The sequence below is a fragment of the Nomascus leucogenys genome, chromosome 15 (genome assembly GCF_006542625.1).
Source record: "Nomascus leucogenys isolate Asia chromosome 15, Asia_NLE_v1, whole genome shotgun sequence".
Lineage (NCBI taxonomy): Eukaryota > Metazoa > Chordata > Mammalia > Primates > Hylobatidae > Nomascus > Nomascus leucogenys.
In genome coordinates this window covers 71,651,759-71,666,988 of record NC_044395.1, presented here as the reverse complement: position 1 = coordinate 71,666,988, position 15,230 = coordinate 71,651,759, and the positions used below count along the sequence as shown (strand labels likewise).

At 40.8% G+C, this 15,230-nt stretch overlaps 1 protein-coding gene across 1 annotated transcript in view; it reads right to left on the bottom strand.

Annotated features, from left to right (window-relative positions):
* Nucleotides 1-3,728: 3,728 nt before the first annotated feature.
* The window catches only part of CTR9 (CTR9 homolog, Paf1/RNA polymerase II complex component), a 28,940-nt gene continuing 17,438 nt past the window's right edge, over nt 3,729-15,230 (bottom strand). The window contains exons 16-25 of the mRNA XM_003254942.3: nt 14,988-15,136; nt 13,155-13,271; nt 12,849-12,994; nt 11,869-11,940; nt 10,827-10,962; nt 10,204-10,350; nt 9,294-9,451; nt 8,163-8,259; nt 7,833-7,945; nt 3,729-4,797 (exon numbers count right to left, since the gene is read on the bottom strand). Coding sequence (XP_003254990.1) covers nt 4,371-4,797; nt 7,833-7,945; nt 8,163-8,259; nt 9,294-9,451; nt 10,204-10,350; nt 10,827-10,962; nt 11,869-11,940; nt 12,849-12,994; nt 13,155-13,271; nt 14,988-15,136 — 1,562 coding nt within the window. The 3' untranslated portion in view covers nt 3,729-4,370. The remainder of the gene's footprint in view (nt 4,798-7,832; nt 7,946-8,162; nt 8,260-9,293; nt 9,452-10,203; nt 10,351-10,826; nt 10,963-11,868; nt 11,941-12,848; nt 12,995-13,154; nt 13,272-14,987; nt 15,137-15,230) is intronic.

Below are 15,230 nucleotides of genomic sequence, written 5' to 3'. Positions count from 1 at the left end.
GGATTACAGGGGTGTGCCATCACGCCCTGCTAATTTTTGTATTTTTAGTAGAGATGGAGTTTCACTATGTTGGCCAGGCTGGTCTCGAACTCCTGAGCTCAGGTGATCCACCCGCTTCAGCCTCCCAAAGTGCTGGGATTACAGGCGTGAGCCACTGTGCCCAGTCTTTCCTTCTTGCTAAATCAGTTTGAAACAGAGTTTTCTGTGAATTGTCACCAAAACTTCCTAATTGCTATAGCATTTTCATAACTTACTTGACTATAGAACTCTTTTTTAAGGAGTATCTTTTGGAACTAGCATGTCCTGGAAAACACTCTGGGGAACCCACTGGATTGAGGTCTGTTTAGGAGACAGAATTAAAAAGAAGGTAAATTCACAACTTGAGTGACTTCTGCAGAAGACACCTGAAAAGCCAGCCCCACATGCCTTGCTAATAAGTGTTCTCTTCACTGTTTAGCTGTGGACTTCATGAACAAATATACTTGCCCTCCAGAGTGTTAGAGTAGTGGCAATCCAGAATTGATCAGCTATATCAAGGCATATGCACAAAAATTGAGATATTTTCCAGAACTCACTGTTTTAAAAATGAAAAAATGTTATCAAAATACCTGTGCTATAAAGCAGAATAAAGAACAGCAAAAGGGGATGGGCACAGTGGCTCACGTCTGTAATCCCAGCACTACAGGAGGCCGAGACAGGTGGATTACATGAGGTCAGGAGTTCAAGACCAGCCTGGTCAACATGGTGAAATCTCGTCTCTACTAAAAATACAAAAATCAGCTGGGCATGGTGGCATGTGCCTGTAGTCCCAGCTACTCAGGAGGCTGAGGCAGGAGAATCACTTTAACCCGGGAGGTGGAGGTTAGTGAGCCAAGATCGTGCCACTGCACTCCAGCCTGGGCGACAGAGCAAGACTCTGTCTCAAAAAAACAAAAACAAAAAACAAAACAAAAAACAGCAAAAGACAAGAGCCAAATAAATATACTTCTTTAAAAAAATTTTTTTTAATTGTTTTTGCTGGGTGCGGTGGCTCACGCCTGTAATCCCAGCACTTTGGGAGGCCAAGGCAGGCGGATCACCTGAAGTCGGGAGTTCGAGACCAACCTGACCAACATGGAGAAACCCTGTCTCTAGTAAAAATACAAAATTAGCCAGGAGTGGTGGCACATGCCTGTAATCCCAGCTAGTCGGGAAGCTGAGGCAGGAGAATCACTTGAATCCGGGAGGTGGAGGTTGCGGTGAGCCGAGATAGTGCCATTGCACTCCAGCCTGGGCAACAGGAGTAAAACTGAGTCTCAAAAATAAAAAAAAAATTTTGTTTAATGAGACATGGTCTTACTCTATTGCCCAAGCTGGTCTTGAACTCCTGGCCTCAAGTAATCCTCCTCCCTCAGCCTCCCAAAGTGCTAGGATTACCGGCACGAGCCACCACACCTGGCCCAAATAAATATATTTCATAAGCAAAAATATATCTGTTTCTATAAGAAATTAGGCTTAAAATAGCAGACAAGATTTTCAATTACTAGAAACACCTCAAGTTAATAATGCAGTTGAGGTAGAGACACCGTATTTAAAATCCTTTGGGCTGGGTGCGGTGGCTCACATCTGTAATCCTGGCACTTTGGGAGGCCGAGCCGGGCAGATCGCCTGAGGTCAGGAGTTCAAAACCAGCCTGGCCTGCATGGCGAAACCCTGTCTCTACTAAAAACACAGAAATTAGCCAGGCGTGGTGACCAGCACCTGTAATCCCAGCTACTCGGGAGGCTGAGGCAGGAGAATCGCTTGAACCCAGTTAGGTGGAGGTTGCAGTGAGCCAAGCTCATACCACTGCACTCCAGCCTGGGCATCAGAGTGAGGCTCCGTCTCAAAAATAAATAAATAAATAAATAAATAAATAAATAAATAAATAAATAAAATAATCTAGAAAGCCCCCAGAATGTTAAAAGGATCATAAACAGCCTTATTTTATAGATAGGGATACTGAGGCTGAAAAGTGAAGCATTTTGTCACATCGAGTGTCAGAGTCAAACTAGGAGCCAGGGCAGCCTTCCTATCATTAGGGGCTAATCCAAAGTGAGAATCTCTGACTCTAGCTGCAGTCTGATTTGCTCAGCCCCAAATCAGAGGATGCACTGAGGTCTAGATGCATTTGATTTGCCTGTAGCATATACCCTTTCCTGGGCCCATAATGCCATTACAGGAAGCATTGCCACCAACTCATACTTCCTACCACACCCAAAAGACCAGAGCATCAGAAACTACCCCTATGACAAAAGTTGCACTGATCATAGCCGCCAAATTCCAGTTTGAGATGATATTATTATCCTTTAAAAGATCTTTCTTGCCTCTTTTGGCTAATGACACTCCCAGGGATGGAAACTGTTCATTAGTGGAACCAAAACAAGGGATACTTTAAAAGCTCCAGGAAAGTCACATTTCCTGGAGATTCAAAATATTTTTCTCAAAGGGAGCTAGGAAGAATTTTTTACAGTATGATCTGTGAAAGAGTAACTGACCTAGTCCCCACTTAGGCTAAACGAGCCAAGCTTGATGAACTGTGCCAAACATTCAGAGCCAATTCAATCACATGCATAATTTTATTGGGAATTTACAATGCATTCATCACTTCACCTACCTTAACTCATCATCCTCACAACATTCCCGAGTTGGGTATATAGTCTTTTGCTATAATGGGATAGTCTGCTTAAAAAGACAATGCAAGTCTTATTCTCTAATTGTGACACTGAACTGAGGCTTTCAAGATTAACAGTGGAGAAATGGTTTGATTTAGATGAGGCATGTGGCCTATATAGGGGAAGTAACTTGCCCAAAGTCACATGGCTGATTAGTGTCATGAAGTGAGATTCCAGTCCTGGACTCCTGGGTTCCAGTATCTCTGCTCTCAGCTCTGTTGCCCAGGCTGGAGTGCAGTGGTAAAATCACGGCTCACTGTAACCTAGAGCTCCTGGGCTCAAGCAGTCCTCTTGCCTCAGCCTCCCAAGTAGCTGGGACTATAGGTGTGTACTACGACGCCTGGCTAATTTTTAAAATTTTCTGTAGAGCTGGGGCCTTGCTAGGTTGCTCAGGGAGGGTCTCAAACTCCTGGCCTCAAGCGATCCTCCTGCTTCAGCCTCCCAAAATGTTGGGATTACAGGCACGAGCCACTACACTAGGCCCATTATCTATGCTGCCCGCTCCTGCTGACACCAACTCCACTAAGAAATGGGAGGCTGATCCTGAGGTACAGGCAGAAGCCCTGGCTCAGGCTGAGTCATCTCAGGACTCCTGTCCTTCAAGAAAACTTGTCTTCACTGCTTCCTCCAACCTCCTTTTTGCTCCCACAACCTCTGCAAACATCATCATCTATTTCTCACACCACAGGAACAATAAATTTATCTTTACTCAATTTTTGAAGACAAGAAGGGAACTTTATCTCTGCATTCTCACCTCAATGGCTAATACAGCACATTTACTAATACTTATTGGCTACAATAATTAAAGTTCTTACAAACTACTACATAAAAAAATTACTGTTAATTACTGAATTACTGAAAATAAAAGTACATGCTTGTACCTTAGTTTTCTTGCATCTTTAAAATAAACACTCCACAAATCTGTAAGAATTATAAGTCTTGAGGCTTAATGTAGGATTTTTCAAATATTTGCATAATTTATGCTACACTGCCATGAACAAATATATCAAACAAAAAAAGACATGAAGTTACCCATAAAGTTGGTAAAAGAATTTTATTATTCGTGGCTTAGGTAGGTTTTTGCATTCTACGAACAGAAAAGCATTTTCCACACCTTATTCAACCTAACAAATTATATATTTGTGATTTTATCTACATCGCTGCAGTATTACACTATTGAAAACCTTCCTTTCAAATGTACTCTGGTGCAATTATACAGTAGATATCTCTGCCTTCAGAAAATAAAAATATTCTCAATCTAAACTCAAAATGGAATAAAGACATCAATACCAAGTTTGTGCACCACTTGGTAAAAGATTGCAATAAAAATCAAAAGAGTATGCTGCTTAACATATAAAGAAGATGAGACATCTGCCACGGTTTCAGTCAAACCTTTGTAGGAATGATTTAGCATCTGGGTTTATTTTTACTGCAGTTTTCACATATGATAGGTGGAATTGTACCACAAAGAATAGTCTCATTTGCACAGGAGACTCAAATATTGGACTCTAGCACAGGAAATGTCTCTTGGGGCTTAGTAATATACAAACTGATAGAAAAGAAAACTGCCTTAAGAAAAATTTCACAATTGACTAAACATCTGAAACATTTTTATCACAGCTTTCATATATTAAAAAAAGTTTCCTCCAGAGATGAAGCTTATTGATGAAATAAAACCTAGTCACTATCATCTGACCCATGTTCTGAGCCTCTATCTGAGGCTTCATTGTTGGATCCCTCTAGTTCCGATTCATTTGCAGAGCCTTGGCCAGAACCCTCATTATCAGATCCTCTCTCTGATTCGTGATCTGATTCGGCACTTGGAGAAGCTGGGCGAGAGTCGTTCTCAGAAACTCCTGAGCGGCTTCTCCCTGACTGCACAGATTCATTGTCAGACTGCTCAGAACCGGAGGGCCTTCTCTTTCTGGATGGCTGGTCACTGTCTGAGTCCTGATCTGAGCGCTGTCTTCGTGGCCTCCGGGGACTGCCAGCCTCGCTGCCAGACTTGTTCTGGTTCTCATCGGAATCACTCTCTGATGAGGCACGTTTCTTTCGTTGTTCGTCCTCGTCTGAGTCACTGTTGCTGTTGCTGTTCCTCGGATGTCTGGCAAAGATGATCATTGGTTAGAAGCTGAGGATTCTGTCTAACTGGGGCCTTGATGAGCAGACAATGTGCTTTTAAAACAGAAGCGCATTTAATATTCTATTTCTTGACCTAAATAGTGGTTACACAGGTATCATTTTGTGATACTTGTTTTGTGTACTATTCTGTAACTGTGATATATTTCACAACTCAAAAAGGTTTAAAAAGGAAAAAAAGATAAGGCACTTTAGCTATAAGTCAAAATATAAACAGGGATGGTGACTCACTGGGCACTTTTTAACAGAATGAAGCATTTCCCAATTGCATATATAAAATTATGAAAAGGAAGGGATACATTTGTTTATCTTTGTACACAAATTAATAGCAACAAAGGTGAAATCCAGGATCTCAACTGGCTTGAAGACTTTGAAGAATTAACCCTTTTCCAAAGGCAGAAAAGGGTTTCAAAGGACATTTCCCTGTCCTATTGCCATCGCTGCTAACAGGTACCTGAAGAGTGAGGTCATTATTCCTGTCCTAAGATTTGCTACTGCACTAGGTCCCCTCCACCATGACCAGACTTGCTCAAGATAGGGAACTGGGGCTAAAGGGGCCCTTTGGTTTATTTGCCTTTGCTCCCAAGCTCTCCCCTCTACTTGTCAGTTGATATGTGAAAGGAAAGGGGAAGTCATGCTTATGCTTAGAATGGTGGCAGCACCCTCAGGGTCTTGGCTTCCTGGAGGCTCTGAGGAAAGAACTTTCCCTTAACCACTGTGACCGTTCCTTTGGAGCAGACACACTTCTCTGGCACAGACACACTTCTCTGGCACATTCCTTAGTTCTGGTTTTCATGACAGATATTCCAATAAAGGAATACTGAATCCCACAGAGTTCAGTCTAGGAATGGTGAGGGAAGTGAAATATATTACTCTCTTTCTGTACACATATTAAAGACCTGTGGGTCTTCCCTGGGATCCAATTCACTCCATTCCATCTCGCCAAATAAGCAAACAACTTTATGATGGTCAGGACAAAGCTTAACTGATGCAAGTGGCTCAAACAAACTTGGCCTTGACCTCAGGTACAGATTTGGAAGCAGCTCAGCCTCTCACAATGGACCTTTCTGCCAACATATTTAATAGTGCTCAGTCTTTGAAAACCACGTATTTCATTACACTGATCATGCATGTCTCTAAACAGACCTGGGTAACACTATGGGGACAAGGGCTAAACAGTGCTTTAAGGAAAAACAATCCAGATGTGTTAGCCGGTGCCTTCAGAGAAAAAGGGAACTGCAAATCTTTTTTGTTTTTGTTTATTTTGTTTTTATAAAATTTCTGTAGTGATGGAGTCTCACTGTGTTGCCCAGGCTAGTCTCAAACTTCTGGCCTCAAGTGATCCTCCTGCCTCGGCCTCCCAAAGTGCTGGGATTATAGGCGTGAGCCACCTCACCTGGCCAGAACTGCAAATCTGGTTCTTTATAGATTACCTCCCTATGAGTCCAATCCCCACCAGAAGCCTTAGCCTCCTCAACATGCTAACCTCTGCCTCAGGAATCCCAATTCTTCTAAGACTCAACTCAAACACCCTTTCTTTTAGAAAAAAACATCTCTTACAACTCCTACCACCACCCAAACTCAAGACTAGGTATGGTTCCTGGAGAACAATAATGCAAATTTACATGATAACATTAATCCAACTATAATGTGGGCTTTTTTTTTTTTGACAAGAGTCTCATGCTGTCACCCAGACTGGAGTGCAGTGGTGCCATCCATCTCAGCTCACTTCAACCTCTGCCTCCTGGTTTCAAGCGATTCTTGTCCCTCAGCCTCCCTAGTAGCTGGGATTACAGGCACACACCACCATGCCTGGTTAATTTTTGTATTTTTAGTAGGGATGGGGTTTCACCATGTTAGCCAGGCTGGTCTCAAACTCCTGACCTCAAGTGATCCGCCCACGTTGGCCTCTCAAAGTGCTGGGATTACAGGTGTGAGCCACTGCGCCCAGCCTACAACATGGTTTTGGTTTATCTGTTCTTCTCCACTGCCTCTGAAGCAGAAATTCCTTGGAGAATTTATGGGCCTATCTTTTCTCTCTGTATTCCCAGCACTTATACTATCTCACACACTGGACGTTGAAATGTCTGTTGAATGAATAAATGAAAACGATGGCTACAGAAGAACACAGTGTAGTACAGTATTAAGAGACCTGATTGAGAAATCCAAATGGGGGACAACTTGAGCTTGAGGAGCAAGTTTAGGACAAATAAAATCAAATATTGCTTCACTGGGTGGGCCATGAACTAAAGGAGAGTCTTGTGGAAGGAGTCTAGGATAAGTCCTCCATGGAGCAGGTACTGTTGACTTACCACTGCACAACAGGGGAGGAAACAGTCAAGAAATAGCCTCTCTCAACACGGAGAAACCCCATCTCTACTAAAAATACAAAATTAGCTGGGCATGGTGGCGCATGCCTGTAATCCCAGCTACTTGGGAGACTGAGGCAGGAGAATCGCTTGAACCCAGAAGGTGGAGGTTGCAGTGAGCCAAAATTGCCACTGCACTCCAGCCTGGGCAACAAAAGCGAAACTCCGTCTCAAAAATAAATAAATAAATAAATAATAATAAAAAGAAATAGCCTGTCTCCATATGACCAGGACCTGGCTATCTGTAACACTTTCAGTGTGTCAACAGTAGGGCAACAAAATGATATATTTCATTTAGAAGGATGTCATCTAGGAAATTTCAGCTAACATCCATGAAGAAATGAGACTTCAAAAAAGGTTTTCTTATTTGAGAGAAAAGATGTAGTAGGACAAAATGGCAGGTTAAAGTTTCTTCTAGCTCTCAGATTCTAAGCTGGGGAGAAGACATTTTGGCACAGCAACACTCCCAGTTATCTATTTCCTCCAATTTTCAAGTCTGTCCCCACCCCTCTTATTATTTATAAATAAAAAGAAAGAAAAGCATATTTTTCCTAGTACAGACAGGCTGATTAGTAATCACTTTTGATTTATCTACATCATGAGAAGAATTTACAAAGAGAAAATATCCTACCCTTCATCAGCAATTTTAAGTTTATCCTCATCCGAAGAGTCATCACTTGATGAAATTATGGCTTTGGATTTTATTTTTCCCTTCATTGATGGAGGCAGACGTTCTGGCTTGGGCTAAAGAATGTCAAACATAATAGATTAGTCAAGACTCTTACATTAGGCCATCTTGTTAAATTGGGTTTGCATTACAATGATACAATCAAACAGCCACTGAGGAACTTTGAAAACAGGCATTTGTGCTTGAGAAAGCTGCAAGGAAAGAATGTATTCTAGTGTACTGCAATCTTTCACGTCTACCAGGGGACAGAAAAACACAGTACTATAAACTTACAGCCTTTTTCTTCTCTGCTCTTGGTGGACGTCGTTTTTTCGGTTTGGGGCCATTTTCTGTTTCATCATCATCAGATCCTTCTTCTCCCTTCGGATGTCTTAATAGTGAACACCAAGAGAGAGTCTGTCAAGAGCCTACCTATAAAGTTCCAGACTACTTTGCCATTAAATTATTATTCATTCTGAATCCTCTTCTATATGGGTGCTGTCCTCAATCATACTGTACATTCCTCAAGGGCAGGAGACATAACTTACTCTTGCTGCACGTGGCTCAGAAATCTGTAAAAACTATGTATTTATGCAATGTCTGCTGATTAGTCACTGCTGAGCTCTCATTAATTTGCATTTGAATCTTGCACTTGGTGGAGTGATAGAGAAGATGAGAAAAGACCCAGGCTCCAGACTTCAACATCTTTCCCCTCCTCTTCCTTCTTTCCCAACTATTGATTCCAGGCCTGCTACTAATATCCTCACCACAGCTTCAATTCCACAAGTCTGTGTCTTACTGTATTAGCAGGTTCTTTCCCAAATATAGTCGGCCAAGGGTTGGGAAGGGCAGTCTAGGTAAGATAACTGAATGGAGGTTCCTGGACTGAATAGCACAACAAGAGAGGGACAAAGTAGCTTAGGAGGCCCCTCCGCATGAGAAATGGGTAGGGCATCCTTGATCTTAACAGCAGAGCACACTGGGTGGTTTTAAAGGCGCTTTCACACATATTCACATCTTATGCATTGAGCAAAAACCATGAGGTAGGCATTGCTGTTACCAACGACAGAGAGGAAACTGAGGCTTAGTGATTTTTCCAAGATTGCACATGCACAGCTAGTGTGGACACAATCCAGGTCTTATTCTAAATCACGTTTTCCAATAAATATTTAGAGACACAAGAAAGGCAATTATGACTAACTTGTAGCTCTTAGAAGGAAAGCTGTGGAGATGTATGGAAATCCCAAGTACTCAGTGGATTTTGTACTGGGGTCTATCTTAGGATTAAAGTAGGAAGTGGGGGCACAAAAAGCTTCACTGTTTGGATCAAGTGTTCATAAATTCTAAACATCAAAAGATTCAGAAGGTAACGGGCCTTTCACCACTTTTATGAGGTTACTTAAAACACATTAATGATAACATTACCTTCTCCTCTTTTTCTTCTTTCTCTCACCACCCTCCTCATCTTCACCTTCTTGTTCACTGCCACTACCCTTTCTTCTCTTCTTCTTTTTGGATATAGGGAGCTCATCATCAGTGTCATCATTGACAAATTCATCAAACTCTCCTCCCTTCTTAGAACGCTAAAATCCAAACAAGACTACAGTCAGTTATTTCCTGGTTGGTGGAATGTGGTTAGAATGCTAAGGTACAGAAAGGGGCCCTATCCTATCAGTCATTTGACAATGAAGGATTTTTTTTGTTTGTTTGTTTTTTTGAGATGAAGTCTCACTCTTTTGCCCAGGTGGGAGTGCAGTGGGGCAATCTTGGCTCACTGCAACCTCTGCCTCTTGGGTTCAAGTGATTCTCGTGCCTCAGCCTCCTGAGTAGCTGGGACTACAGGCATGCATCACTATACCTGGCTAATTTCTGTACTTTTTAGTAGAGACATGGGCCATGTTGGCCAAGCTGGTCTCAAACTCCTGACCTCAAGTGATCTGCCCACCTCAGCCTCCCAAAGTGCTAGGATTATAGGCATGAGCCACTGTGCCCGGCCCAAATGAAGGATCTTTTACTAAGCCACGTGGAAGAGGTTCTTGGCCAGGCCCATATTTTAAAGACTTCTAATTGAGACGAAAGTCTCAACTGGTTAAAACTTTGCAAAAATCAACTATTTAAAAGATAACTACAAGGTAAAATATATTTAGCTAACCTTGGAATGCATTGCTAAATACTGGATACCATTTAAATCATTCTCTGTGTTGGAAGACTGTCTCTTAACAAAAGAGGAAGTCAAAACTAGTAAGTACAGAAGGAATGTAACCAATTATCCTCATTTCTCAAAGCCAAAAGACAGAGCATGAGGTCACTCGTGCTAGCAGGAATTATATCTTACCCGTCCACCACCACCACCTCTTTTCTTCTCTTTTGTTGCTTCAGTCTCACCAGTAAACATAAGAATATTTTTGGTCTTTTCCACATACTGGGCCCGCTGTTCCAAAAGTTTCTTTTGCTCTTCCTTTTCTCTGAGACGTTTCTCTTCCTATGAGGAAAAATGGTAGAAAAGAAACCCCACTGAAAATTTTCTTATGATGAAAAATTAATGGCTACCATCCTAAGCAGAGGGTTTTTTTTTTTTTTTTTCTTTTGAGACGGAGTCTCACTCTGTTGCCTAGACTGGAGTACAGTGGTGCAATCTCGGCTCACTGCAACCTTGGCCTCCCAGGTTCAAGTGATTCTCCTGCCTCAGCTCCTCGAGTAGCTGGGATTACAGGTGCATGCCACCACTCCTGGCTAATTTTTGTATTTTTAGTAGAGACGGTGTTTCACCATGTTGGCCAGGCTGGTCTCGAACTCTTGACCTCAAGTGATCTGCCCTCCACCCACCTCATCCTCCCAAAGTGTTGGGATTAGAGGCGTCAGCCACCACGCCTGGCAGAGGACTTTTTTTTTAAACATACAAAGTGTATGCATGCACACAATTCATTAATTCCAGTATAACTGGAAAATACAAGATACCTGTTCTTTAAGAAGTTTCTGCCTTAACAGCTCCTTTTCTTGCTCTTGCTTGGCCCGCAACTCCCGCTCTTCTTCATCTTGTTTGCGTGCCCGGGCCACATGGTACTGGGCCTGGCTCAGTAAGTCAGAACACTGCCTGGAACATTTCAGGTTTAGAGAAACATGAATGTAACTACTATATTAAAAAACTCAGCACATCTATTTTCCTTATACAAATTAAAAAATCTGAAGCAGGACCATTAGCTGATCTATGTGAAGTCTTTTTTTTAAAAAATGGTTTTTTTCTTCCTTTTTTGTTTAAGAGACAGAGTTCTGCTCTTGTTGCCTAGGTTAGAGTGCAATGGTGCTATCTCGGTTCACCACAACCTCCGCCTCTGGGTTCAAGTGATTCTCCTGCCTCAGCCTCCCAAGTAGCTGGGATTACAGGCGTGCACCACCATACCTGGCTAATTTTGTATTTTTAGTAGAGACGGAGTTTCTCCATGTTGGTCAGGCTGCTCTTGAACTCCTGACCTCAGCTGATCCGCCCACCTTGGCCTCCCAAAGTGCCAGGATTACAGGTGTGAGCCACTGCGCCCAGCCAAAAAAAACTTTTTTTTTTTTTGCATTACACTTCCCATACTATACCAATGCATGGAGTCTTAATTAGCAAAATTAACTTAGTTTATCATAAGCCAATACTGCCAACTATGTTAAGTTTCCAAACTATAAATGTCCTCTCAAAGCACAGCTAAAAAGATTTCCAACATTATCTTTACATATAACTCAGAGTCATGAATTTTATCTTCACTAGGCTGACATAGCTAACATAAGTAAAATAGAAAAGTATTTTCCCCCACAACTCAAGTACTTGTACTAAGGCTATTTTGTCCAATTCCCTGAAAGGAAAAAGTCCTGGCAAAGATTAGAGAGTCCCCAAGAGAAGTGTGAAAGACTGACCTGTGGAAGGTCAGGAACCTCTGTTCCCTACTGTGACACTTTCCCAGCCCACACAAATATCACTGCCTCACCCAAAGTCACCTTCCATAAATAGTAACATTACCTGGCTTCTGTAGCAGCAAGGGCCAAATCAAATCTCATTTTATCTCCCACTTTACTCAAATAACTGAAGTATCTAAATGAAACGAGAAAATACCACTTAAAAAAAAAGAGATTCTAATGAAATAAAGCCCTTAAAAAATTTAATCTGTGCTACAAAGTCTGAGAAAAGGTTTGCATATTGACTGATTTACACAAATTTATGCCACTCATTACATTTAATAGACATGTTCATCAAGATGGTCTAAGTTATATTTAATATTATCAGTAAATTCAAAAATAACCACAAATCAATTCAAGCAACGAGTATTTACTAAACATGAAATTTACTAAATATGTCAGGATGGAGGTTACGGGGCTCAGGCCATGAAAGCACTTATAATTTACCAGGCAAGGCAAGAATTGTTAAACAAGAATAAAAATAAAGTTGGACAAAACCTGAAGAGACAACAGGTTTTAATTTCACCACACACTGACTCACCATATAAACACTATATGGCTAAATAAATTTTGAGCTAAACTGAATAAAACTATTAAGCATTATTTTAGAGGTAAAACCTTAATCCTAGTTCAATGAAAATCAACATCCCATTAAAAGATACATTGGTGTAAAATGGAAAACCAACATAAGTGTCTAAAAAATTTCACATGTGTAAAATGCTGGGTTACATTACTGTCAGATTAATAAAAAATCTATGGCAAGTTTGCAAAGCTAACCAGCCAGTTCTAGAGGTCAAGCTACAAGATCCAAATCTGGCAGGATCCTGACTATAGTTTGGCACCACCTGGTGGCAGCTGCTATCTGCTTTGGCTTAACTATTGCTGGAATGATTCTAACAGACCACCTTTAGAAGGAAGTGATTTTCAGCAGCTTGAGACAAATGGCTTTAAACAAACCATTTCAGACAAAATCGGGAGAGTTCAAGATGGTATGGTCATAGACCAAACAAAGCATTTCATAGGTTGTTTCTACAAAATCTTTACCTGTGTGCAAGCTCCAGTTCTTTCACAGCATTAAGTACTTCCTTCAGATTACTTTTTTCATCTTTCAGGACAGAGGTAGCTAATCTTTGCAGGACCAAGGCCACATTAAACATAAGAACTGTATCACTGGGTGCCACATGTCTAGCCTGCGAATAAAAAATAAATATTTCATACATTCAAATGACATGAAAAGGATTTTAGACAGCAGAGTATTATTAAGTAGTAGCTATGTGAACATGCATCACAAAGAATTAAAAAATACAATGTAGCACAGAAATGGATGGGAATAATATCTCTCCTTTTCACCTTCAACAAAGTCTGTTTGCATTCCTGTAACTTGCCACACTTGAAGAGGGCCCGGGCCAAATAGAGTACAACTTCAGTGTTTTGGTGCTTATAGAACTTTCGGAGGCAGTTTTCATACTACAAAAAAAGAAAAAAGTTAATTACAACACAACAAAGAATAAATGACATTTTCATTTTGTAGCAAAATGGCATTGCAATTTTAAAGCTCTGTAAAAAGTATTTTACCCTTTGAATGGTTAATTTCAGAGAATAATTTGGGGAATGATTTTTGACATTCATCAGGATACATTTTCACAACATAAAAAATCTGACCATTAGAAAAACTAGATGCTTGAAATGGTTTCTTTCCATTTGAAATTTGGACCAGCATTGAAAGAAAGGGTAAATAGATTGCAAAGCCTTTTTCATATTTTTAGCAATACTATCTAGAATCAGCTTATTGAGTACTGATTAGAAGTCATACACTGTTGTCCTTTGGGTTTTACCATCTATACCTTTCTTAACGATGGGCAGAACCTACTGGCAGTGAGCATGAGGACTCTTACAGTTCTGGTTGTTAACTTCTTGGTAAAACCAATACAATACTAGTGTTAATTGTGACATGAACATAGCACCTTTTGACCATGGAATACCTCTTGTCATAGGTAAGACCTTTTTCATGAAAAATGGTTAAGACAATTTTTTCCTGAATATACCTAGTAGTTAATTTGCATTTATAAAAGGCAACATTATCATTCAGCAGATCAGGAAGGTCAACCTCACAAAACACAACCTCTGAAGCTACCATATGCAATCTGGGTTCTGTGAGTTTCTGTGATTATTGACTTCCCAATACTCTGAATATTGATAATAACCCACCCATTTTAGAAAAAGGTAAACCACTTCTCAGAGCCTGGACTGCTCTTTTCGTCTACTTTTTGTAAGCTTTTCCTTTCTGACCATAATATATCCCATAGAGCTGAAGATCCTTTTTACTTTTTAATTTTATGGATGCTAAGTATGACTTTTATTTCGAGCTCAAGCACTCAACAAATGTAAGCATAAAAAAATTCTACAGTTGTTAAATCTTATCGCTGTTTTGTTTTCTTTCTTTTTTTTTTCCCTGAGACAGAGTCTTGCTTTGTCGCCCAGGCTAGAGTGCAGTGGCGGGATCTTGGCTTACTGCAACCTCTGCCTCCCAGGTTCAAGCAATTCTCCTGTTTCAGCTTCCTGAGTAGCTGGGATTACAGGCACGTGCTACCATGCCCAGCTAATTTTTGTATTTTTAGTAGAGACAGGGTTTCACCATGTGGGCCAGGCTGGTCTCGAACTCCTGACCTCATGATCCATCTGCCTTGGCCACCTCAGCCTCCCAAAGTGCTGGGATTACAGGTGTAAGCCACCATGCCTGGCCTGTTTTCTTTTAAATAAGTCATTTAACCTTTCTAAAACTCACAGTTCAGTTTCAGAAACTGAATACACAAAAGAATATTAAATCCTACTACTTACTGGGTATTACTAATATGCTAGGCATGCTAGTGCCAAGTAGTTTTCATACTGGATCCTCACAAAATTCTATGAAGTTAAGGTGCAATTATCTCCATTTTATAGATAGGAAAACTGGCTCAGAAAGGATGCCCTTTGCCTGAGGCATGTAATTAGTGGTGGAACCAGGACTCACATCTCTGTCTGGAAACCAAAGCCTGGCCTTAGCATTATATAATTATAAATCTCTAAATAGACACAGTATCACAAGAGATAGCACGCAGCTCCATGACAGGGCCAGAATGGCTAAGAAAACATCTGCTTAACAATGAACAAGATATAAAAATATCTTGAAAGAGAAGCTATTACCATCTGAACGGCGCTGATGTACTGCTTTTGCTCCACATAGATGTGTGCTAAGTTCAACCACACATCACTAATATCTGCTGTTGCTTCTCTTACTTGGGCAAACACATCACGAGCTTCACGAAAATATCCTTTGTGGGCCAAAACAGCTCCTAAAGATATAAAAAGGTTCACACTTAAGAATTTTCTAATTGGAGTCAGAAGAACAACTAAAAATTCTATTTTAAAACAACTCATTGATCACAT